The sequence below is a fragment of the Spea bombifrons genome, chromosome 12 (assembly GCF_027358695.1).
Source record: "Spea bombifrons isolate aSpeBom1 chromosome 12, aSpeBom1.2.pri, whole genome shotgun sequence".
Taxonomy (NCBI): Eukaryota; Metazoa; Chordata; class Amphibia; order Anura; family Pelobatidae; genus Spea; species Spea bombifrons.
Window position 1 is genome coordinate 32,841,476 of NC_071098.1, and position 26,411 is coordinate 32,867,886.

Genomic DNA, 26,411 nt, shown 5'->3' on the forward strand with positions numbered 1-26,411 from the left:
TTTTTCTGTGGAAAACCTTTGGGGCGAGCGAGACCAGCGACTGAGGAGGTTGGAGTCTTTGGAGCCGGGTTTAACTCGCTATCGGCTCTTTTACTTCTAGGCCGTTTAGTTTTGGCGTTGGGGTTTTTGGATTATTTTCGCGTTTGATGTGTCGGGGACGTCGGGGAGGAAGAAGCCGCCACAAAGTCTTATTTCTACTGTGAAGACTTTTCCTCTTTCGGCGGAGTTTAGAGGCAGCTTTTCTAGGTCGGTTTCCATGGAAGTCGTTGCAATAATAAGCTCCATTTTGGGGACATTAAAGGTATCTGAGAGCGCAGCGCGACCCCGAAGAGAGCCCGCGCAGCGCGTGTCGGGGGAAGAAGGACGGGGAGGGGCCCGGGGCCATGTTTGGGTGTTTGAACCCGGGGAAGTGTTTAGGCGGCGCAGGTTTAGGGAAACGTGGTTTGTTCACCAGCAGAAAGTAACTGTGTATAAAACAAGTAGATTGTGAGCTCTTTAGCAGAGAAATGCAATGTAATGCAGCCTCGTTATATATCGGGGAGCGCGGCCTCGTCATATATCGGGGAGCGCAGCCTCGTCATATATCGGGGAGCGCGGCCTCGTCATATATTGGGGAGCGCAGCCTCGTTATATATCGGGGAGCGCAGCCTCGTTATATATCGGGGAGCACAGCCTCGTTATATATCGGGGAGCGCAGCCTCGTTATATATCGGGGAGCGCAGCCTCGTTATATATCGGGGAGCTCAGCCTCGTTATATATCGGGGAGCGCAGCCTCGTCATATATCGGGGAGCGCAGCCTCGTTATATATCGGGGAGTGCAGCCTCGTCATATATCAGGGAGCGCAGCCTCGTTATATATCGGGGAGCGCAGCCTCGTCATATATCGGAGAGCACAGCCTCGTTATATATCTGGGAGCGCAGCCTCGTTATATATCGGGGAGCGCAACCTCGTTATATATCGGGGAGGGCTGCCTCATCATATATCGGGGCGCGCAGCCTCGTTATATATCGGGGAGCGCAGCCTCGTTATATATCGGGGAGCGCAGCCTCGTTAGATATCGGGGAGCGCAGCCTCGTCATATATCGGGGAGCGCAGCCTCATCATACATGGGGGAGCGCAGCCTCGTTATATTTAGATATTTAGGGGAGCGCAGCCTCGTCATATATTTAGGGGAGCGCAGCCTCGTTATATATCGGGGAGCGCAGCCTCGTCATATATTTAGGGGAGCGCAGCCTCGTCATGTATTTTGGGGAGTGCAGTCTGTTTTAGGGGTTCAGGGAGCCAGCGAGGTTCTCTGCAGTGTTTTTGCAGCGTTGTTGCAGCGTTGTGATCCGCACGCAGTCCGTGTGTCGGGTCACGCTGACTCCCTCCTGCATTGTCTGGGCCGTTAGTGACGGGCGAATCGCCCACTGAAATTATAAACGGAACAAAAGGCTATTCACTAAAAGCGGCTCAATTACCGAAAGAAATTGGAACTCGATAAGAAAAGACTCGCATTTTGTTACCAAGGAAAGCGGATGGGATAAAGACGCAAATTGGAGCCGCGCTTACTGGGATTTTGTGCAGCTTTACTGTAATTAGAATGTCACGGGACGGACTCTCCGACCGCTATGCAAACTCTCTGCACAAGCAACTCCATCCAGAGAACAAGCGGACAACTAGAAGGGGCTCCGTAACCAGGGAAACGCAAACATTTTGGGGAAACATCAGGGCCGCTGCTCACAGGTTATCTGAGTAAAGCCCCCCTAATGTCTGGAGGGGAATCCGCCCCCCCCCAGCGCTCAGCTTTACCTTCGTTAAGAAGAAAAATTCCCTTAGCAAGCACGGAAAATAAAAATACACCATTGTGAGAAATCCAGTATTGTGCTTTTTTGGATTTTGCTCTATACTCTCTTTTTTTGCCAGAATAGATGATTCCGTCCTTAATTACGCGGGATGTATATATATATATTCCGGAGTCTCTGCAGATCAGGAACTGGCTGACACCTGCAAATGAAACGAATGATTCCTAACTTCCCGCTGGCACATCGCGGAAATAACTGGCATTTATTCGCTTCACTTTCTGTAAAATATGCGTTTGGAAGAAGACGACGTCTCTCCTGCCAATGCCACGGGGAGCGGTCTGATGGATACGATCCGTACCCCGGGAACGTATAGAATACCGGCAAACCTGACCGAAAGAGTTCAGGAACGTTTTATGACGCGTCCTATTTGTCTTTTGACACCATTTGGGACGAGCAGTCATTATTTTTGTCTGTTTTTTTATATACACGGAGAATGGTGGTCAGTTCCAGCAGGAAGTGAGGCGTGCACCGGACTAATGCTTCCCCCGGCCACATCACAAAATCATTTCATTGCCTTTGCGGGAAGTTTTAGGAATTCGGTAATCACTGGCTTACTTTGTGAAGCAGGCGCTTAGTATGAAGGTCATCAATAGGTTCTTCAAGGTCCTCACTTGTGGGGTGCAGGACTGCAAGCCACTGATTGGTGACTAACCCCCCATGTTACTGCCCCTCTTAAGATAATTTCCCCCAGGTGGGTTCAGGAGTGAGTAGACCCTGCGGGACATCTCTCTGCCCTGCGTACAGAGAACTGCGTTTACTGAAATCGAACCTCGCAGGGTTTATCCCTCCCCCCCCCCGGCAGATAGGGGAGAATTCATTGTATAAAATGTCTGGATTTCCATCCCATCAGACTAAAGGTCACGGGGAGAATGGGGCCGACCTGCCGATGTACTGGAAGCGGCCATGCTTAGCAGCGATTCATTGGATACGGAGTGCTTGGGAAGAGCTTGGCCGCCATGTTTTCAGGATCTCGCTCCAACAAGGCTTCCTTTTCACGGCCCTTATGGAGAAAACCAAACCAATCCTTGGAATAAACCGCAGCCTTTAAGTGCGAAACATCCGTTTTCTCAACACTTCACGTCTGGATGTTGCACAGCGCGGCCCCTTTAACCGTCTTGTGCCCTATCAGGCGACCGATCTGCCCCATGCGCTAGGAGCTCGTTCGATCCGCACACTGGCTTCGCAGCCGTAGCGCTGTTTGTCTCAGACCTGCGCAGAGACGGACATTAATGCTCACGGAGATTTGTCAGTCTGGCGCAGTCATCACTCCGGTGGTCCACGGACCTTTATAGCACTCCTGTGTCTTTAACGCTCTGTCTTTTTTTCCCTTGGTTCCAGGCTAAAACTTTTCATTTGCATTTAAATAGAGAGTTGGAAGTCTGTAAATCTCAATTTTCTTAGTGAGTGGGCATAATGGTTGTTTAATCACGTTCAGATGAAGCCTGCAGCTGAAACGCAGCACAGGGACAGCGCATATTAAATCGGGCGAAGGTGGGGAGAGGACATACCCCCCGCGTCTCACTGCCACATCTACAGGGGCCTGAAAGGGTGCGGGGGAAAACCGTGTCATGGAATTAGGTCTCAGGTTCGGATTCCCCCTCCGTCACCAAAACCAAAGGCTCTATTTCATTAAACGTTTGAGGTCTCTATTATCGTGAAGATTTACCAGCACTGCGAGGGTTAAGACGTTTGATGTGACCATTTCACAATTAATTTTTATGTTTTTCCATTTTTTTTTTTTAATATCCTTTCCTTTACGACCAAAACGTTCCAAAAAGGAACAACATCCATTTTTTGAGGCATTTAACCTGATTTAAACGTGGCGTCTCCCCCGGCAGAGTAATTGTTACGGCTGTTATTTCCTTTATAGGGAGAACGAGAAGGCTGATTATTCTAATGTTCCTTTTTTACGCTTTCCCTTGATTTTATTTTTTAGCCCTTCTGACGAGCTCAGAGCCGTAAAACATCTCGGATGATTTCTGCCTTTAATCCATTTGGTTTCTAATAAAGTAAAGTGAATTCTTCCATTTTTTTGTTTTTTTGGCAAAAACTTGGTGATTCTTTACCCTTTGGAGGGGTTGAGGGTCCACATATGGATCCGTACATGTTGGGTCATTATGATTGTTGAGATTATAAACAGGAGTAGAATAATCATTCGTGGTGATGAAAGGAGATAGGAACGCGTACCTACTTTCCCACGAGCCCCTTCCCTTACAAACCGCTTGTGATCGATAGAATGTATCTAGCTGGAAAATGTCATTATTAAACGGCATCAGCGAAGAATTGGCTGCTTTATTTTGCAATAAATTTCCTGCCATGAAATTTGGTATTTTAGAGGATTTAACAACATCCAAAAAACCTGAGCGGCAGATAATGAATATAGAAGGCGTTATAAAGAAATGGTCATAAAAACAGCGCCCTGTTAAACCCCTGAGTGATTTATTGTACTTCCGGGTGACAGGGTCTGCTTTAAACGTCTTATTCAATGACTTCATTATCGGCTCAATCAGTCCATCAATCCCTCCGGCAATAAATTAGCCCCTTTCAGTGCGTCCAGCGGCTGCAGTCTGTATACATTAATGGTGGAAAGCAGGGGCTGCAGCACAATGTGGCTGTTAACCCTTTGCCTCGCGGACTGTTACCGGTACTGGATCACAGTGGTGGACAGGATTTCCTACATATCTTGTAGTCTGGAATTAATTACAGATGAGACCCGGGAGAGGCAGAAACGTGCGCAGCTCACCGGTGAGTCCCTTGAAGAGGCAGAAGCGTAAACCCTGTGCCTGGAGCACATGGTGGGAATTTGCTCGCTGCGTGACTCTTCAGAAGGACCTTTTAGTCGCCGGTTTGTAGGCATGTTGTTTCCTGGGTAAACCAAACTGCCATCTTTAGCTTTGCTTCTGTTAGACGGCGCTCACTATTTGGCCCTTGCAGTCTAGCTCTTGGACGGGGCGCTTCTTCTGGCCCCACAATCTAACATGACACCTTTCCCTTTCAAAGTCTTGCGGCTGTTTGTTGGATGTTTCTGTTTTGGATAAAACAGATCATTACATGAACTCCAAACAGGATAAATAAAACCGATTCCAGTGACCCCAAAATGCCGTCCCCCCCCAGCCGGGGGCTTTGCGCAGACTGACGCCGGTCCATGGAGACTCACCGGAGCACAGATGGACCGCGTCGCCTCTGCAAAACGATGACATTACGAGTAGCAAGCGGCATTCTGCGTTACCGAGACACATATGTTCTCTTTTTACTGAGTTTTTACGGACAGACTGAAATAATTTCACTAACTAAATGTTACGAACCCTGCGAGGCGGGCGGGCGGGCGTGCGCAGCAGTGCGGTGCGCAGCAGTGCGGTGCGCAGCAGGTTCAGACCCTGCTCTGCAGTCAGTCTCGGGCTCCTGCCGCGATTGTGATCTTTAAGCGATGAAGTTTGTAATGCTTTGTGTTTGAACAGAGCGGCTTTTGTTCTGCAATCGTAATGACAAAAATCTCCAGGTAACCTTTGATATAAATCAATGACGCAACACTCTCAGGAAAAGCCGCCACCTCGCAGACGTTTCAGATTCGCGGCTGTCATTGACTTGCTGCTATAAACCTGCTCTGAAACAATGGAGGTTTAATTAACACTCCCTGGAAAGGACAAGCGGAAGGGGAGAGAAAGCAAAATAAGAATTGGCAGATAGCGAAAGCTTCCGGATTATTCTCTGCTGTCGCACTAATTGCAGCGGTTGAGGCTGAATTGATTCGTCTTTCAATCTTTAGCTCAATCTTTGAAATTCCACGGTGGGTCCGAAATATATGTGGGTGGTGTCACCCAGTGGGGGAAAAAGCCCTGCACTAATCATACTGCTGCGGACACCCGTCTGGAGCATACATATATATATAATATATACATACAGCCTGTATATTCATGGACCGCTGTCCTGCCATGGACCGCCAGGCCTCAGCCAGTTCATGCCATGGTTATGTACGGCCAGGATACGTGTGAGGAGGGGAGAGGCAGGTGACGTCGCTGAGTGGATCTCTTGAGATCCCAATGACCCGGAGGTATCTCTGGGATCGGGAGAAAGGGCCCGGCCTCTGAGCCTTATGTGTTCCATCGCGACGAGTCCCCGGTAGCAGGGATTGTGCGATATGATTTGAAACGGTTTTATATCGCTCTGGGGACCGTTCCACCGGGTTTAAATACATCTGCAAAGAGAGAGGATCTTCCGGATAAGACCCAGCATGGCTCTGGCTTATCAAAGAGTAATGGGAGTTGCAGTTCACCCCATGGGGCTCACAGAATGTATGCTTAGTTTCTAGAAGAAGGGCCGGCGAGTCCCTGGAGTTCCTTTCATTTCCTCTCTATATGATGATCGTTTTTCTATGTTTTGGGCGTGAGACTGAAGGACGGGTCATTAATCCGCGGAGCGGAAGCCATTACCCCGCGGCCGCCATAGATCCTCGCAGCGTCTCTCGCGGCCAATGAGCGGCGTTTTCAGGGTCAGGGCCGGTTACCCGCGCGGTGCGTCTCTCGGCCGGCCATATTAAGGTGAACTAATTTGATTTTAATGCGATCCAAATTCTCGGTGTGCGGAGCAGGGAGCCGCACTAAGTCCTAATTACATCTAATTGCTAATTCTAACATAACAAATTTCCAGGATAAATGATTCCTCGTTAATAGCCCCCGGAGAACGACTAAGGTATTTCTTTTTAGTGTAACTGTATCAAATCATAAAAGGAGGATTCATCGGCTGCCGGAGTTGGAGGACGGAGGCCATAAAACCGCTTTTTACTGAGAAAGCATTTCGGAGAGAAGCGTTCGGGCTTTTTATGGGGAAAGCATTACTTATTCACCGCCGCGTGCGAGGAGCCGGGGGTTACATGGGGTACACTTAAAGTGATGCCGCCTGCCTTTATCAATGCAAGCCCAAAGAGCTTGCAATCTAAGGCCCGCGTGTCAGGGTGGAGGATGGAGGCGTTGGAGCGAGGGCGTTAGCGGGGGCCGGGCCGTGTGACCGTCATTGCTTCCAGACTGTCGGATTCTGACAAAAATGTATAGAAGTGGTTGAGTTCCCCAGAGCGACGCGAACGTCTTATCGCTACGGGCCGGCGTCTGACGTGGCGGCGGCGGCAGGGAGACGGATGCTTCCTGTCTGAATTATGATTTTCATCTCAAGATCTGAAAAGCCTTCCACGCCGGTGATGGGTTCTGATTTTCTTCTTTGTGGTCTTGCGAGGGGACATAACTTCTGCTTTAAAGGACTTCATGCCTCGAGTCTGATCAGACAGGACTCTGAGATGTCGGAGAAAGTTCTTATTAGTTACAGGACTCTTCCATCCGGACTCCGCGTTCAGCCGCTCCGTGACACACAACTCCCGGGGATTATTAGCACAGAACTCGCAGGATTCTCAGTTTTAACGTCTGGACTGCAGCTTCCCCAAAGATACCGTCGCTTCATGATCAGTGGAACAAAGTGTCAACCATGATGGGGAGGAAGAAGCTAAGATGTGAGCGAGCGCGTCGTCCGTACATTTCCTGTGAAGGATTATCATTGATTAAAGAGATGAATGCCGCGTGTCTCAGGGCGTCTCAGCCGCAGAACGCGCCGGGCGCTCTCACTTGGATGAGAGTTCTTTGTTGATTGTCTCGCCGCTCAGTGAAGCTCACGGAGTCTCCTGAGACCTCAGACTTTCCTCAGCTCTTCAAGGATCTGTGGACCCCAAATGAGTGCCTTCCGGACTATTCTGGTCAGGGCAGATTTAAAGCCACAGAAGTCTCCAAGTCCCAGGGGCCCCTTCAGCAGCCAAGCGTCACCAGTGTGATGAATCATTGAAGAATAAAGCCCGTTGTTGGAAGCTCGGAGGGGGTAATAAGACGATGCTTCACGTGGTGGCCGTGGCTTCTTTGAGCTCTCTGTCTGACCAGCGATGAACAGAGAAATCCAGATAGAAGACGTTCCGGTAACGAGGCCTTCGGAGGAAGATCCGGGAGCGACCAGTCCGGCATTAATCAGTTACGGAGCCTGAATTTCCAGGGCGCCTTCATCCGGGTCGCTGCGTTTAGTTTTGGATCTTAATTCCCCCGCGTGGATCTCCTGCCGGCCGGCGACGTCCTGCTCATCAGTGAGTCTTCTTAGTCCTACACATCGGAGGAAGCGCTTGGCGTTTGGCCCGGGAAGGGTCCCGGCCCAGATGGTTCGACCGTCATCCGGTCTGCCGGGCAGTCGTCACGGTAACGGGTCCATCTCCTCCTGTATCGTTTAAGAATTATTAGAGACAATGTCCGCCACCCAGCTGCATAATAACACCCGAGGTTCAGCTTCCTATGAACCTCTCTCTCAACTTCATCTCGATTCCTATTGGTTATTAAGGTGACTTTAGCAGCCTATCAGCGAATGCTTCTAAAAGATGCCCCTGCAGGGTATCCGTGGGTTACTGCATCCCCGCGCTAATACGGCGCCCGGGTACCGCGACAGTATGGGGGGCCTGCGGGGCCGATCCACGACCAGTTTGTGAAGAATAAATATTCCTCTGCCATCCTTGTTTCACGCGACGAGCCGCAGAAAGCGCGCTGAATAAACGAGGCTCCTGCGGAATCTGTCTGCTCGTACCCGGAAAGCGACGCGGTTCCGTACGGCCCGGAGTGATAGGATAGCGCAGAGGAGAGTATTTATTTCTAAAAGCGTTTTCCGCGAAGATAAAACAAATACGGAGAAGGAAAGATTTTTCTTGTTTAATTTATCAGCCAAAACACAGACAGAAACCGACCAATAACGAGACTGGAGCTAGAATAGAAAACAAAAGAAAGGTGCCGGGAGGAGACGGGGATTTCGTGAAGTCTTTAGAGAGTCAGCCAAGCGCCGGGATGTTCTTTACACGTCTGTACGTTTTCACGTGAGCTCCAGGATCACTGTCAGGAGGAGAACCAAAACCAGTCCGTAGTCACCAACGGCGGGGACGGAGCCTGCGGAAAAGACAGCGTGTGAGAGAAGTCATGCGCGGAGACACGCGGCACAGAGACACGGAGCACACGCGGCACAGAGACGCAGCAGACGCGGCGCGGAGACACGCGGCACAGAGACACGGAGCACACGCGGCGGGGAGACACAGACTACACATTCCTTGTGCCGGAGCCCGCCGAGTCCTGCGCATGCACCTCCTACAGCTCAGCCCGGGAATCATTTATCGCGCTGCTGCTTGATCTATTTTTGCTTCTGTTGCTAATAGAAACCGTCATTAATTTACTTCCCGACTTTAAAAAACATATAAAGATGCGAGTCTCTGCGATGCGAGTCTCTGCGATGCGAGTCTCTGCGAGTCGTCTGGAGTCTCATTGGAGGATTTACTGTGAGGCGTAAGACAAGCCGCAGGTTTCACTCACCGTTTGAGTCCTCGGCTCCCCTCGGAATATTAGGATTTTCTGCAAAGAAACGGACGCCGGGTTAGAACGAATCCCACCGAACGCTCATCACACAGAATGTTTCTGCACGGGACAGATAGTTATTCCACCCCAAAACTGACTGCATGGACCCGGCAGGAACGGCTCTGTAACCGGGGATTTCACTTCATGGCTGTGGAGCTCCAAACACATCGGTCACGCCAAACACGTTAAGCGTTTTTAGTGCTTAGGACCAGTTTGAAGAATTTTTGCCCCGTTTCCCGTTTGGTTGGGTTGTGGCCTAGAACCTCCTGGAACTATTGTGGAAGTATTGTGTGCCCCCCCCCCCGGATAAAGAGCCGTAAGGAGATATATCGCCCGGTCGGTGCGCTCGGCCTCCGTGTAATAAAAGTGCTCATTATGAATGTGATTTACACGGACGGGGGGATCGAGCTCTGCGGCGCGGGGCGCGTTACTGACGGTCGCCGGTATTTCCTTCTCCTAATTAGGTTCATAAAACAAAAAAATCCTTTCAAATGCAGTAAAATCCCGCGTCTGGCACAAAATGTACAAAATCTACGCTCCCTCCGCCTCGAGACGCGCGTTTAATGTGAGGACGGCGAGACGTTATCCAGCGCGCTAATAATCCTCGGCAGTCTGACGGACGCAGAGTCCGATGCGCCTAAAATACAATCTCTTATCAAACGGCAGCTCCTGGGGCTTTGGGGTAATACCCCGCCACGCTCGCCCAAAGGGTCAAACCGTTTCCTCCTACTTACCAAACACTATGAGCCTGGTGTGCGTGTCTGTAGAGCCGAGCGGGTTTTGCGCCGTGCACCGGTACATGGAGCCGTTTAATTCTGCCGGCACTCTCTCCAGAACCAGCTCTTTCCCGTCATGCTCCGAGCTGCCATCCAGCAGCCTTCCGCCCACCCTCGTCCATGTGAAGAGGGGCTCCGGGAAAACCTCATTCTGCAGAAAAAGAAGTAGAAATGAAACAAAGCGACAACAAAGCCACAAGAAACAATCGCTGCCAGGGAAACGCGTAATCAGCGGGTGACTGCAAGCCGGTGACTGCGAGCCGGTGAGTCTGACAGGCGTAAAGGATTTATTCAAGTCCTGCGGCTTTAAAACCTCAAATCATTTTATAACTAATTACAACAAAATGTCAAAGAATACTGCCCGGACCCCGCTCTGCTGAGACCCCCTCTGCTGAGACCCCCTCTGCTGAGACCCCCTTCTACATCTCAGGTTATCTGCGTTACCTGAAAGCCGTGCACGGCGATCCTCACGGTATCTCCGACCCGCGCACGCGTCGGGGTCATGCTAATTTTGGGCCCTCTTGGAGCAGCTGCAGAGAGAGAAAAAACAGCACATTTAGCCAAGTCGGTAACGGCTCGTCTCTCCCGACCGCCGCAGGACCGCGAGACATCATTTAAACGAGTCCGCGGAGATGTGTGACCAATGGCGGCTCGGAGCAATAAAAATCAATTGTGCAAAACAGCCGGCCGTTGCGTTATTTATTATCTTTCCTATTTGTTCCACTCCTCTGTTTTTCTTTATTATTTAGCACGTCCGGCCGGCTGCTTTCCTCCCGTCTCGGGGACTTCATTACGGATCACGCTGGGAAATGCAAAACACTTCGCGAGTAGCAAACAAAGTCAGATATCGCTTTCCCCGCCGCGCAGGATTACGGGGACGTTTTACATCTCGGATAATTGTTTACAATTTACCCTTTTGGATTCTAGAACAAAGCACAGGTTGTGCCGCTCGCCGGCTCTGTGCTGAAGACGGCATTTCAAATAGAAACATAGAATATGGCACTCTGCCGGGAAGCTGTTCCACGTATCTACCACCCCCTCAGTAAAGTAACACTTCCCTCCATTCCATCTCAGCCTCTGATCCTCTAGTGTTAGATTCCGGACGGAACCGACTTGGGCCTCAAACACTGAACTCTTCCACCGGATGACGATTAACGAGCCCTGTCACTTCCCATGGCGTTTAATGGCAGCGGTTAAATCCTTCACTTATCTGGAGTCAGAAGGTAACAGGAGGTGAGGCTGATGGTCATTCCATTACCCCTAGCCCCACAGCACACAGGGTGGAGGCAATTGTCGCCCTTCCCCCTTGGTTATTGGGGTCATTTATTTTAATAATTGAGTTTGAGCGTTATAGGCGAGGGTGTGTGAATTCACACTGAATGCCCTCGCATGCCCTCACCTATAACGCATGCAACTTAAAGTCACCGGCACTTGTGAACACTTTACAGATTAGTGAATGTGCTTTGCTCTGAGTGATCGCACGCCGGAGTCTGGAGTCAAGTTCAGTCTTTGGGTCTTGGACTGAAAGCTGCAGCGGGGTTCATATGGAAAGCTTTTTGCTGCCGGAGTGTCGGGTACGGGGAGCGGGTATCGGGCACAGGGTAGGGAGCAGCACCTTCCTGTCTATATAACGCTGTCTGTGGGGGGTCTGAGTCTCGTACCGCGGTGGGGGTCCTTGGCTAACCGCGTCCAGATGGGGATCTCTTATTAAAAAGCCATGGAGTGCCAGCCGCCGGGACTCGTTAAAAGGGCCCAGAGAGACCCATTTACCAAACCCGGTAACTCCAAACCCCGGTAACTCCAGACCCCGGTAACTCCAAACCCCGGTAACTCCAAGCCCCGGTAACTCCAGACCCCGGTAGCTCCTGCTCCAGATACATCAGGAAGAGCAGCGCGAGGAGCGTGCAGTATCTGCTGTAACGATTCCTCCGTCACCATTCGGAATTTTCCGGATAATAATTAGCGCGAGCCGTTATTACGGTTATGGTCAGCGTGGGCTCGGCGCTCCTGAGATCCACGTTTATTATTAGACTGGAGACATTTGTGCCGAGCTTCTCTGGGTAATGGGCCATTGGGGGCCGATTCCCTCCCTTCTCTAAATTAGGCAGAAATGCTTTAAACCATTAACCCCTCCATACCGCGTCCCCAGGCTCTTTTCTGGGCACCGCTAACAATTTTACCCGTATAATTATAAACACCATTAAATAAACTCCCCGGACCCACCCAAGTGCCCCCAGTGGGGGTAGAGGCAGCAGAAATAATTGAAGTACTCAGTAAACTGATACAGATGGCAAATAGTATTGTACAGCACTACGGAATATGGTGGTGCTATATAAATAATAATCATGCGATATTGCGGCCAACCGTGGTGAGTTTGTCATACGTAATGTACAGGGGGATTAACCCCAAACACTGGATATCGCTGGGTCGGTCCCGGGAAGGCAGGGCAATACCTTTTACTGCCCAGCATGCAGAGTAAGATGTGGAGTCTGAAACTTTGAAGACCTCAGAGGTCTCTCCTTCAGATTCTGTGTGACCAGTGACTCCAAATCTTTACTCTGTGACTTCTGGCCACTAACAGGGATAACTTTTCCATTCAGGGGGTGTGGTTAGATGTATGTTTGGGGCAGGGTTATGTGTAACTGGGTGGGGCTATTAGAAGAATAATGGGGTTTATTTACCCCGTTTATTTATAAAGCCATTTCCTGCTGTTTCTATACACATTATCGGGGCTTTTAGGGCTGTAGAACCCTGCGATCCCCTCATACCCAGCAAACATTCTGACCTCCTAGAAAAGAGGGGGAGAGAGGGGGCATCAGGGGAGGGGAGAGAGGCACACGTGTTTGTGGCCTGTCCCTCCTGTGTGTCGGTGATCAGGCTGCTGTAACATTGAGCGCGGATCAGCGCAGGCGTTAGGCCTTTCCTGCAGAAGGACCCCCACAAATCACATGAAGCAGGTCCCGCCGAGTCCTGGGGGTAACCGCTCTGCAGACCGTTCCGGTGACAGCCGCCTTAATCAAAAGGAAACGAGGTTTATATCGATTCAGCTGCACAGAAGCGGCTGTTCTGTAACCGCGTCTGTCTGACGGCCGCCGCCGGAGCAACATCCCGCGCCGAGAGGCCTTAACATGTAACATACCGCAGGCTGTGTGTGGGACTACAAGCCCCATCATCCTCTGCTGCTTCCCACGTCATGGGCTATTCCCAGCATCTGAAATTGGTAGTCGCTGAAATAATTGTATTGGGGTTCATCGGCTGCGGTGCCGGATGCTCCCAGGCCTGTGTGCGGTGATGAAGAGCTCCAATATATCCTCTTGCACCATGCGCAGCGGCGAGACCCGGCACTCTGAAAGCTCCATGCCTTTTAAAGCCGCAGCCGTACGGAGCGCTCTCTCCCGCGGTGACATTTATCTCTATCAGGCACGAGGTGGAGATTTGCAGCCCGGCGTCTCCGCATTTACTTAGCGCTGGAACCAGAATTAATTCGCTGCTTAGAGACGAGAGGCCCTAAAATGTGACGCTTACAATAAATCAGCGATAAGGTGACACGGAGGGGGGGTCTGAGCTCACGTCGCATTGGAAATGAAGGTCATTAAAGCTCCGACAGCGAAGGTTTTATAGAGCAAAGCTTTATCGGGTAAGAAATCTGCCTAACACCGACTTCAGCGTTAGACAGAACCTCTTCCTCTGCTGACAGGAAAGAGTTAAGGGGTGCACAAAACTGGCCCCCGACGGCTGCCCCTATCAGCTTGAGGAGCCGGAAAAGGATCAAAGTTTTACTTTCCAAATATCTGTTCATCGGAGAGGCCTTACGATATTTGACGTTACGCTGGATTTCACCAGCTGGGGGAAGCAATTTCCAGGAGCGCTGGTTCTTATGAGCACTTCCTGTGCGGCTAAAAGACACAGCAGGAAGTGATGGAGTGCTGGAAAATGGCTCCCCCAAGCTTCATAAACAGCATGAAAACATATGGTAAATCATATTCCCAAAACCTGCGCAGATAACGGCTGAAGACTAGTTTAGAAGATCAGGCCCAACGAGACAACTGGGGAGAGAGCATTATGGGGGGGGGCACCCACATACAGGTAGAGAGCTGAGTGCGATCTGTAAATGTATCCCCTGAAGCCGTGCAGGATGCTGCTTGATACGTGAATGGAATGACCCGCCGGAGCAGACAGGCCGCCGGAGAATTACCGGGAGGTTTTAAAGTCATGGAGCCCGAGCCCGAGAGGATTATGAGAATTCTGGACGAGAGGCCACCGGGCAGCACGTTGGGCTTTAATTTTTATTATTACGCAAAACGCAGCCGGGACCAGAAAATGTTCTGAATTTGGGAGAGAAGGTCGCGGAGTACGCGAGGAGTTACAGAGTTTGTATATCGGGGTTCTGGTGTCTGGAGTTCGGTTTGGTGAGTTCTGCGCGGATGAGGATGATGAGGAGCGCCTGCTCGGGGGAGGGGGGTTGGTTACATGTTCGTCGCACGCTTTGTTTTATAAGAGAGCCGGGAGGAGAGCGATAAAACGATCCCGTCTCCTGCCGTCACTCTGCATAACGGAGCCGCGGGATTCATTAGATCACAAATCATGGCGCGTAATCGCCGGCCTGTCACCTGCCATGTAATGATTAAGCCAAAGGCCTTGAATGATGGGCCCTCAATTACAGAGCAGGAACACTTCATTACGAGCCGGAGCCTCCCACTCCTGCGCCGCTCGCCGGCCGTTCTTACAAATTCTCGTAACGTATAAGGTGGGGACGGCGCGAGTCACCCGGCCGCGATCCGCCATTGCTATCCTCTCACACCAATTATCCTGATATATGATGTTAGTTAAAAGCCGCCGTGGCAGGAATCCAGCCACATTTACATAATGAGCCAAATGGCCGGCTTTTAACCCCGTGGTGGCCGAGTCCTAGTCCGTGCAGCTTTTTGCGTTACGGTTTGCGGTGTGATGGAGTAGTGCCTGTGCGCTCTGGTGGCCACTTTCTTTATATCTTAAAGCTCGTTATCAAGCCGGCTCTTGTGTTATGAGCGGGGGTCTCGGCGGGGGCCCTTGCCGGCTGGGAGGGAAGTTCTCGCTTATATATAATGTTACGCTCGGGTTAATCCCACCTGTGCTGCAGACATTAGGATGGATCTTGGTTCTGATCCGGTCTACTTGAGAGCTGGTAAGTACGGCTCGGAGAGATGGCCGCTTAGCTTTGTTGGACTGGTTTCGTAGCGCGACCTGAGAACGGAATAAATGTATTGAGATCCCGCAGCCGAGCCGAGGAGAGCCACCCCATTTCTGCTCCTTGCGATTCTACGTCTTCAAGTCTCTTAAAGAGTTTTCTTGGCTTCAGACGGCTGCCTTCCCCGAGGCGACGGCTCGGCAGACACTAATCCTGCAGTAAAAGTAGCCCAATATTTACCCCCCGCCGGGTAATCAAAAGGCGACTGCTGGGCATCACTAATATCCAGCACGGCTGTACATGCGCAGGAAGGGTTTGGGTTCCTGCGTGTCACAATCAGCGGCTGGAGGGTCTGGTTATGACGGAGCGCAGCCGTGTGATTATTACAGACAGGCGTGTTTTTATATGGAGGGTTTATCATCTCCGGGAGCACGTGTGTGAGGGCGAGAGAGAAGGGGTTCTCCCGCTTTACAGATCTCTGCTCAGGCCTCTTCTAGAGTAGTGGATACAGTCCTGGAGACCTCAGAGGTGCATTCAGTCACCGCTATCTTACATGCTGCATTCTGTCTGTCCCGCTAACTTGGAACCAGGACTGAATCACGCATGAGATGATCGTCCAAAGGGAGCAGAGGGGGTATAAACCAGATTATTGCTACCCCTCTCCGGACAAGCTGAGCCGAGCCAGGGGTTGAGTGTGAGTGAGCAGCGGCTCCAAGAAGAGAGAGAGAGACTGCGGAGGAGCCGTCGTTCCCAGTTCACAGAATAACACGTTGCTGCAGGATGAGCCGGTAAAGCGGCTGCGTTGCCTCCATGTCTGGATCCCGTTTACAGGGAGGCTCTAAGTTCCCGCTCTGACCGGAGGGGTTCACCCCGAACACAGATTTTCCTCCAGAGGCTGTGGATATTTGTCTGGCTGTCATAGGGTTAATTCCGCCTGCGCTTCGTGTGTTGGGGGGGTTCTCTCCGGGAGCTCCGCACGGACGCCACGCTCTGACGCTCGCCTCGCAGCTGTGGACCAGTTTGCAGGCGGCAGCCGTGATTAGGGACCCGGCTGCCATCAAAGGACAATCACCGGCATCAAGTTGAGCAGAAGCTGATGAGAAAGCTGCCCCCAGCCGGCCCCGCTGCTGACGTCCGGCCCTCACAATTAAGAGCCTTCTTAATGCCTTTATGTGAGAGAACGGGGGGCTTCCTGCGCAGGCACCCGACAATCACCGGCATGCTGCGCGGCCGACTCCGGACTTTCCACGCGCACTCAGCGGCCCCTGTAACGCGCCGGCCCCGAATCCATGGGAGTTTTCACACTTTGAATAAAATATTGGCGATTGTGTTATATATATATATATTTACCGGCCTTTTATATAACTGGGTCGCGTTTCTTACATTCCCCGCTCTCCGGAACAAAGCGTCTTCCCGGCACTCGGGGGAACGGCCGCCTTTGTCTCCGCTGTACGCGCAGCGGCGCTTTGTGATGTTTGTGTATTAAAGCGGAAAAACATCACATCACTTCCCAACGCCTTTCAAGTCCGAGTTCAAAGGGAAGCATCCTGGGGGCCGCAGTAACACAGGGGCCGCGTTTGGACAGAGGGACAGAGAATGTTCTACCTGGTGCCACCGAGACGTCCAGACGAGATTCTCAGAAAAAAACCTTTGCTTTTAAAGCGTAAATTTGCGCGTCTTTTATTAAAGAGTCGATCGCCGGCCCGATCAGGATAACGATATTCGCTAATCTTCTCAAGGCCCCCGAGGGCAGCCGCACGCCGGACCAGGGCCACGGAAGGAGCCGGCGACCACAGGCATTTTAATGACTTTTCTTAAGAGATTAAAATTCCGCTGGTTTTGCCGGATTGCGGCTCGGCCACCCGGAGGAAGACAGTTTGCGCGGAGAGCAGCTCTGAGCCGGCTGTAAAAGACGGAATAAAAATCGGTGAAGGAATCAATCCCCCCCCCCCCAATACACAGTAACATACTCACTTTAATTCACACATACTAACATACACAGTAACATACTCACACCAGCGCGGAGAGCAGCTCTGAGCCGGCTGTAAAAGACGGAATAAAAATCGGTGAAGGAATCAATCCTATTTTCAGATTTATAGATCGCGGCTACGTGGGAAACGAGAGAGTAAATATATTTCCGCGGCTCGGGAGGACTGCGTCTCGTTACGCGGCCGGCCCCTCCGTTCATTTAGAATTCTGATTCAGGGAGCAGAGCATCTTAAAAACAAGAAAGAAATGACATTTTCTGCCGCTGCATCTATGAGTGCCTCGCTCTGGTAGAATCGGCTCCCAGGACACATCTCATACACAAATAACCAATCAGAAACGAGTTCCACGCTAATCGCTTGTCAAGAACTCCAAAAATCCATATTTTTTTAATCATTTCGCTGGCTTTGCTCAATGAGAGAGAGGTTATTGTGACGTTCCATGTTCAGAGCAAGACGGGCAACATCCCCAAACCCACCGGCACTGTCATTACGACTCGTCGGTGCGGATCCATTCCCGTGTGCCATCTGCGTCACGGCAATCGCATTCTCCCGCGGAAGCGCTCCCCATGGGACAGACATGCGCGTTTGGGTTTTTGGGGTGAATGCTCCCCGTCTGCCCCAAACTGGAGTTCCAGCAGAAACCGCTTTGGATCCTCACCGGGTTCCTCCGTATGATGTCCGAGTTCAGCCCAAGCCAACGGCTTCCCATCAACTCAAAGCAAACTCTGCAGGGTCTGAGCGGCCGGAAGAGCCCGCGGAGCTCGGTTACCGGGTACAGGGGTGGTTCGGGTCAGTACCAGAGAAAGTAACAATGGGTTAAACCGTAGTAAATAGAACCCCCGTGGAATGTAACATCGACACAGAAGGTGAAAACAGTGGAGACGCGCGTGACGGAGTAAAGAATGCAGGGAAGGGCTTGAACCCCAAAGATGAGAAATATCAGCAAGGTTTTGCTGTTGAGTGAAGTAACCCCGACCTGGGAGGGCGATTTATAACCCGAGCAATGAAGATGGAAGCCAGCCGCCCGCCGGCACAACCCGCCGGCTCCATTCATTAAGGAAACGGGCGCTCCATTGAAGCTAAAGCGTGGGGCATGTTCTAACACGGAGCAGATCATCAATACGGGGAGGAATGGAAATTGCTCTATAAAGGAGCTCTTCTGTGAACCATTTGTTTTTATCCCTTGTGAAACACGATCGACAAATGTTACTTTGTGGTTTTTTCCTCTGCTTTGCTGCCGATCAATACTTATAAAGACTCCACCAATAACACGGAGCCCGAGGTGTCGCACACAAAGACCTAATTGATTTACAAGCCCCGGGCAGGATGGAAATGATATATATATATTTTATAGGATTACAGCGGAGGGAAGTGCAGCCGTAGACGCTGGCGGGATTCTGGCTTCATCATGACCTCTGTAGGGATGGAGAGAAGATGATGGCAGCCGCCAACAGCCATTCCTGCCGGCACTCAGTGGGGTTTGATAGGTGCCGGGGATCGATGTATCACACCGCGCTTTATAAATACCGCGTGCCTCGATTGATTTCCCAGGAAGGCCAGACTGCGTCCAGCGTGAAGAGAAGCTAGAAACGGAGCCACCGACAGAGGGATCCGAGCAAAGAGCCGGGAAGAGCCTCCATGGAGCAAAGCATTCTGGGACGAGGGAGTAAAGGTATAATTCAGCGTTATATATATCGTATTCTTCCGGGCTGATAACCCGCTTGGTAGTATGTGTCTCCTGACGGGGTCTCATCACGCGGCAGCCGCTCCCTCGTTAATTACTGTGCGGTAACGAGAGGGACCCGTGATTTCTCGCCGCCTCGCGTCTACCCAGCACTTTGCTGAAGAGAAAGCGGTTACAGACGTCTCCGGTTATCAGTCTTCTTTACCAGACGCTTAACAGGAGCGGCTTCTTCAAACGCCCTCAGGGGACCCTAAATTGCAGAGAGTCGGACGTATCCTGATAGATGGAAACAAATTCCCCTCAAAGAAACGCCAGAGAGGAGCCGGCAGCCTCACTGAACCCTCCCAGGAGCCGCCTCGGTGTGCAGGGGGCCGTCCTGCGGGGCCATAAAGAGTTATTTATATAAAACTCTACTTTATTCTCCGGTCTCCTGTTTTTTTTTTCTGGGCCTGACTTTAAGAAAGTTTTGTGCGCTGAATTATTTAAATGGAGGTGTAAATAATTAACCGTTGCAATGCGTGATAAAAGCCGCGATGGGTTCGGCCCGTCAGGTTTAATCTTTCAGAGGAGGAAGTTCCTTAACATAACCAAAAACGCAATAAAAAGATAATATGAAAATACTAGTTTTAAAAAGTCTACTCGTGGATTTCTTCCGACAAACCGAACAAAGAATTTCTCCAGGGACCCCGTGCTCAGCGGCGATGTACTACCACTCCCCGTTACACCGCTTCACGTCGGGAGGAGTAAGTATGTTAGTGTGTATGTTAGTATATGTGAATTAAAGTAAGTATGTTAGTATATGTGTATTAAAGTAATATGTTAGCAGGTGTGAGTATGTTACTGTGTATGTTAGTATGTGTGAATTAAAGTGAGTATGTTACTGTGTATTGGGGGGGGGGGGGATTGATTCCTTCACCGATTTTTATTCCGTCTTTTACAGCCGGCTCAGAGCTGCTCTCCGCGCTGGTGTGAGTATGTTACTGTGTATGTTAGTATGTGTGAATTAAAGTGAGTATGTTACTGTGTATTGGGGGGGGGGGGATTGATTCCTTCACCGATTTTTATTCCGTCTTTTACAGCCGGCTCAGAGCTGCTCTCCGCGCTGGTGTGAGTATGTTACTGTGTATGTTAGTATGTTACTGTGTATTGGGGGGGGGGATTGATTCCTTCACCGATTTTTATTCCGTCTTTTACAGCCGGCTCAGAGCTGCTCTCCGCGCTGGTGTGAGTATGTTACTGTGTATGTTAGTATGTGTGAATTAAAGTGAGTATGTTACTGTGTATTGGGGGGGGGGGGGGATTGATTCCTTCACCGATTTTTATTCCGTCTTTTACAGCCGGCTCAGAGCTGCTCTCCGCGCTGGTGTGACTATGTTACTGTGTATGTTAGTATGTGTGAATTAAAGTGAGTATGTTACTGTGTATTGGGGGGGGGGGGGATTGATTCCTTCACCGATTTTTATTCCGTCTTTTACAGCCGGCTCAGAGCTGCTCTCCGCGCTGGTGTGAGTATGTTACTGTGTATGTTAGTATGTGTGAATTAAAGTGAGTATGTTACTGTGTATTGGGGGGGGGGATTGATTCCTTCACCGATTTTTATTCCGTCTTTTACAGCCGGCTCAGAGCTGCTGTCCGCGCTGGTGTGAGTATGTTACTGTGTATGTTAGTATGTGTGAATTAAAGTGAGTATGTTACTGTGTATTGGGGGGGGGGGATTGATTCCTTCACCGATTTTTATTCCGTCTTTTACAGCCGGCTCAGAGCTGCTCTCCGCGCTGGTGTGAGTATGTTACTGTGTATGTTAGTATGTGTGAATTAAAGTGAGTATGTTACTGTGTATTGGGGGGGGGGGGATTGATTCCTTCACCGATTTTTATTCCGTCTTTTACAGCCGGCTTAGAGCTGCTCTCCGCGCTGGTGTGAGTATGTTACTGTGTATGTTAGTATGTGTGAATTAAAGTGAGTATGTTACTGTGTATTGGGGGGGGGGGGATTGATTCCTTCACCGATTTTTATTCCGTCTTTTACAGCCGGCTCAGAGCTGCTCTCTGTGCTGGTGTGAGTATGTTACTGTGTATGTTAGTATGTGTGAATAAAAGTGAGTATGTTACTGTGTATTGGGGGGGGGGGGGATTGATTCCTTCACCGATTTTTATTCCGTCTTTTACAGCCGGCTCAGAGCTGCTCTCCGCGCTGGTGTGAGTATGTTACTGTGTATGTTAGTATGTGTGAATTAAAGTGAGTATGTTACTGTGTATTGGGGGGGGGGGGATTGATTCCTTCACCGATTTTTATTCCGTCTTTTACAGCCGGCTCAGAGCTGCTCTCCGCGCTGGTGTGAGTATGTTACTGTGTATGTTAGTATGTGTGAATTAAAGTGAGTATGTTACTGTGTATTGGGGGGGGGGGATTGATTCCTTCACCGATTTTTATTCCGTCTTTTACAGCCGGCTCAGAGCTGCTCTCCGCGCTGGTGTGAGTATGTTACTGTGTATGTTAGTATGTGTGAATTAAAGTGAGTATGTTACTGTGTATTGGGGGGGGGGGGATTGATTCCTTCACCGATTTTTATTCCGTCTTTTACAGCCGGCTCAGAGCTGCTCTCCGCGCTGGTGTGAGTATGTTACTGTGTATGTTAGTATGTGTGAATAAAAGTGAGTATGTTACTGTGTATTGGGGGGGGGGGGATTGATTCCTTCACCGATTTTTATTCCGTCTTTTACAGCCGGCTCAGAGCTGCTCTCCGCGCTGGTGTGAGTATGTTACTGTGTATGTTAGTATGTGTGAATTAAAGTGAGTATGTTACTGTGTATTGGGGGGGGGGGATTGATTCCTTCACCGATTTTTATTCCGTCTTTTACAGCCGGCTCAGAGCTGCTCTCCGCGCTGGTGTGAGTATGTTACTGTGTATGTTAGTATGTGTGAATTAAAGTGAGTATGTTACTGTGTATTGGGGGGGGGGGGGGATTGATTCCTTCACCGATTTTTATTCCGTCTTTTACAGCCGGCTCAGAGCTGCTCTCCGCGCTGGTGTGAGTATGTTACTGTGTATGTTAGTATGTGTGAATTAAAGTGAGTATGTTACTGTGTATTGGGGGGGGGGATTGATTCCTTCACCGATTTTTATTCCGTCTTTTACAGCCGGCTCAGAGCTGCTCTCCGCGCTGGTGTGAGTATGTTACTGTGTATGTTAGTATGTGTGAATTAAAGTGAGTATGTTACTGTGTATTGGGGGGGGGGATTGATTCCTTCACCGATTTTTATTCCGTCTTTTACAGCCGGCTCAGAGCTGCTCTCCGCGCTGGTGTGAGTATGTTACTGTGTATGTTAGTATGTGTGAATTAAAGTGAGTATGTTACTGTGTATTGGGGGGGGATTGATTCCTTCACCGATTTTTATTCCGTCTTTTACAGCCGGCTCAGAGCTGCTCTCCGCGCTGGTGTGAGTATGTTACTGTGTATGTTAGTATGTGTGAATTAAAGTGAGTATGTTACTGTGTATTGGGGGGGGGGGGATTGATTCCTTCACCGATTTTTATTCCGTCTTTTACAGCCGGCTCAGAGCTGCTCTCCGCGCTGGTGTGAGTATGTTACTGTGTATGTTAGTATGTGTGAATTAAAGTGAGTATGTTACTGTGTATTGGGGGGGGGGGGATTGATTCCTTCACCGATTTTTATTCCGTCTTTTACAGCCGGCTCAGAGCTGCTCTCCGCGCTGGTGTGAGTATGTTACTGTGTATGTTAGTATGTGTGAATTAAAGTGAGTATGTTACTGTGTATTGGGGGGGGGGGGATTGATTCCTTCACCGATTTTTATTCCGTCTTTTACAGCCGGCTCAGAGCTGCTCTCCGCGCTGGTGTGAGTATGTTACTGTGTATGTTAGTATGTGTGAATTAAAGTGAGTATGTTACTGTGTATTGGGGGGGGGGGATTGATTCCTTCACCGATTTTTATTCCGTCTTTTACAGCCGGCTCAGAGCTGCTCTCCGCGCTGGTGTGAGTATGTTACTGTGTATGTTAGTATGTGTGAATTAAAGTGAGTATGTTACTGTGTATTGGGGGGGGGGGGATTGATTCCTTCACCGATTTTTATTCCGTCTTTTACAGCCGGCTCAGAGCTGCTCTCCGCGCTGGTGTGAGTATGTTACTGTGTATGTTAGTATGTGTGAATTAAAGTGAGTATGTTACTGTGTATTGGGGGGGGGGGATTGATTCCTTCACCGATTTTTATTCCGTCTTTTACAGCCGGCTCAGAGCTGCTCTCCGCGCTGGTGTGAGTATGTTACTGTGTATGTTAGTATGTGTGAATTAAAGTGAGTATGTTACTGTGTATTGGGGGGGGGGGATTGATTCCTTCACCGATTTTTATTCCGTCTTTTACAGCCGGCTCAGAGCTGCTCTCCGCGCTGGTGTGAGTATGTTACTGTGTATGTTAGTATGTGTGAATTAAAGTGAGTATGTTACTGTGTATTGGGGGGGGGGATTGATTCCTTCACCGATTTTTATTCCGTCTTTTACAGCCGGCTCAGAGCTGCTCTCCGCGCTGGTGTGAGTATGTTACTGTGTATGTTAGTATGTGTGAATTAAAGTGAGTATGTTACTGTGTATGGGGGGGGGGGGGATTGATTCCTTCACCGATTTTTATTCCGTGTTTTACAGCCGGCTCAGAGCTGCTCTCCGCGCTGGTGTGAGTATGTTACTGTGTATGTTAGTATGTTACTGTGTATTGGGGGGGGGGGATTGATTCCTTCACCGATTTTTATTCCGTCTTTTACAGCCGGCTCAGAGCTGCTCTCCGCGCTGGTGTGAGTATGTTACTGTGTATGTTAGTATGTGTGAATTAAAGTGAGTATGTTACTGTGTATTGGGGGGGGGGGGGGATTGATTCCTTCACCGATTTTTATTCCGTCTTTTACAGCCGGCTCAGAGCTGCTCTCCGCGCTGGTGTGAGTATGTTACTGTGTATGTTAGTATGTGTGAATTAAAGTGAGTATGTTACTGTGTATTGGGGGGGGGGGGATTGATTCCTTCACCGATTTTTATTCCGTCTTTTACAGCCGGCTCAGAGCTGCTCTCCGCGCTGGTGTGAGTATGTTACTGTGTATGTTAGTATGTGTGAATTAAAGTGAGTATGTTACTGTGTATTGGGGGGGGGGGGATTGATTCCTTCACCGATTTTTATTCCGTCTTTTACAGCCGGCTCAGAGCTGCTCTCCGCGCTGGTGTGAGTATGTTACTGTGTATGTTAGTATGTGTGAATAAAAGTGAGTATGTTACTGTGTATTGGGGGGGGGGGATTGATTCCTTCACCGATTTTTATTCCGTCTTTTACAGCCGGCTCAGAGCTGCCCTCCGCGCTGGTGAGTATGTTACTGTGTATGTTAGTATGTGTGAATTAAAGTGAGTATGTTACTGTGTATTGGGGGGGGGGGATTGATTCCTTCACCGATTTTTATTCCGTCTTTTACAGCCGGCTCAGAGCTGCTCTCTGTGCTGGTGTGAGTATGTTACTGTGTATGTTAGTATGTGTGAATTAAAGTGAGTATGTTACTGTGTATTGGGGGGGGGGGGATTGATTCCTTCACCGATTTTTATTCCGTCTTTTACAGCCGGCTCAGAGCTGCTCTCCGCGCTGGTGTGAGTATGTTACTGTGTATGTTAGTATGTGTGAATTAAAGTGAGTATGTTACTGTGTATTGGGGGGGGGGGATTGATTCCTTCACCGATTTTTATTCCGTCTTTTACAGCCGGCTCAGAGCTGCTCTCCGCGCTGGTGTGAGTATGTTACTGTGTATGTTAGTATGTGTGAATTAAAGTGAGTATGTTACTGTGTATTGGGGGGGGGGGATTGATTCCTTCACCGATTTTTATTCCGTCTTTTACAGCCGGCTCAGAGCTGCTCTCCGCGCTGGTGTGAGTATGTTACTGTGTATGTTAGTATGTGTGAATTAAAGTGAGTATGTTACTGTGTATTGGGGGGGGGGGGGATTGATTCCTTCACCGATTTTTATTCCGTCTTTTACAGCCGGCTCAGAGCTGCTGTCCGCGCTGGTGTGAGTATGTTACTGTGTATGTTAAGTAGTGTTACTGTGTATTGGGGGGGGGGATTGATTCCTTCACCGATTTTTATTCCGTCTTTTACAGCCGGCTCAGAGCTGCTCTCCGCGCTGGTGTGAGTTATGTTACTGTGTATTGGGGGGGGGGGGATTGATTCCTTCACCGATTTTTATTCCGTCTTTTACAGCCGGCTCAGAGCTGCTCTCCGCGCTGGTGTGAGTATGTTACTGTGTATGTTAGTATGTGTGAATTAAAGTGAGTATGTTACTGTGTATTGGGGGGGGGATTGATTCCTTCACCGATTTTTATTCCGTCTTTTACAGCCGGCTCAGAGCTGCTCTCGCGCTGGGTGTGAGTATGTTACTGTGTATGTTAGTATGTGTGAATTAAAGTGAGTATGTTACTGTGTATTGGGGGGGGGGATTGATTCTTCACCGATTTTTATTCCGTCTTTTACAGCCGGCTCAGAGCTGCTCTCCGCGCTGGTGTGAGTATGTTACTGTGTATGTTAGTATGTGTGAATTAAAGTGAGTATGTTACTGTGTATTGGGGGGGGGGGATTGATTCCTTCACCGATTTTTATTCCGTCTTTTACAGCCGGCTCAGAGCTGCTCTCCGCGCTGGTGTGAGTATGTTACTGTGTATGTTAGTATGTGTGAATTAAAGTGAGTATGTTACTGTGTATTGGGGGGGGGGGGATTGATTCCTTCACCGATTTTTATTCCGTCTTTACAGCCGGCTCAGAGCTGCTCTCCGCGCTGGTGTGAGTATGTTACTGTGTATGTTAGTATGTGTGAATTAAAGTGAGTATGTTACTGTGTATTGGGGGGGGGGGGATTGATTCCTTCACCGATTTTTATTCCCGTCTTTTACAGCCGGCTCAGAGCTGCTCTCCGCGCTGGTGTGAGTATGTTACTGTGTATGTTAGTATGTGTGAATTAAAGTGAGTATGTTACTGTGTATTGGGGGGGGGGGATTGATTCCTTCACCGATTTTTATTCCGTCTTTTACAGCCGGCTCAGAGCTGCTCTCTGTGCTGGTGTGAGTATGTTACTGTGTATGTTAGTATGTGTGAATTAAAGTGAGTATGTTACTGTGTATTGGGGGGGGGGGATTGATTCCTTCACCGATTTTTATTCCGTCTTTTACAGCCGGCTCAGAGCTGCTCTCCGCGCTGGTGTGAGTATGTTACTGTGTATGTTAGTATGTGTGAATTAAAGTGAGTATGTTACTGTGTATTGGGGGGGGGGGATTGATTCCTTCACCGATTTTTATTCCGTCTTTTACAGCCGGCTCAGAGCTGCTCTCCGCGCTGGTGTGAGTATGTTACTGTGTATGTTAGTATGTGTGAATTAAAGTGAGTATGTTACTGTGTATTTGGGGGGGGGGGGATTTGATTCCTCACCGATTTTATTCCGTCTTTTACAGCCGGCTCAGAGCTGCTCTCCGCGCTGGTGTGAGTAAGTTACTGTGTATTGGGG

The 26,411-nt window shown here is 49.7% G+C and overlaps 1 protein-coding gene across 2 annotated transcripts in view; it reads right to left on the minus strand.

The window, feature by feature from the left end:
* Positions 1 to 8,542: 8,542 nt before the first annotated feature.
* IGSF21 (immunoglobin superfamily member 21) overlaps positions 8,543 to 26,411 on the minus strand; it is a 127,733-nt gene continuing 109,864 nt past the window's right edge. For both annotated transcript variants that reach the window (XM_053451915.1, XM_053451916.1), the window contains exons 7-10: positions 10,479 to 10,564; positions 9,993 to 10,185; positions 9,217 to 9,255; positions 8,543 to 8,799 (exon numbers count right to left, since the gene is read on the minus strand). In XM_053451915.1, the coding sequence (XP_053307890.1) occupies positions 8,726 to 8,799; positions 9,217 to 9,255; positions 9,993 to 10,185; positions 10,479 to 10,564 (392 nt within the window). In that variant the 3' untranslated portion in view covers positions 8,543 to 8,725. The remainder of the gene's footprint in view (positions 8,800 to 9,216; positions 9,256 to 9,992; positions 10,186 to 10,478; positions 10,565 to 26,411) is intronic.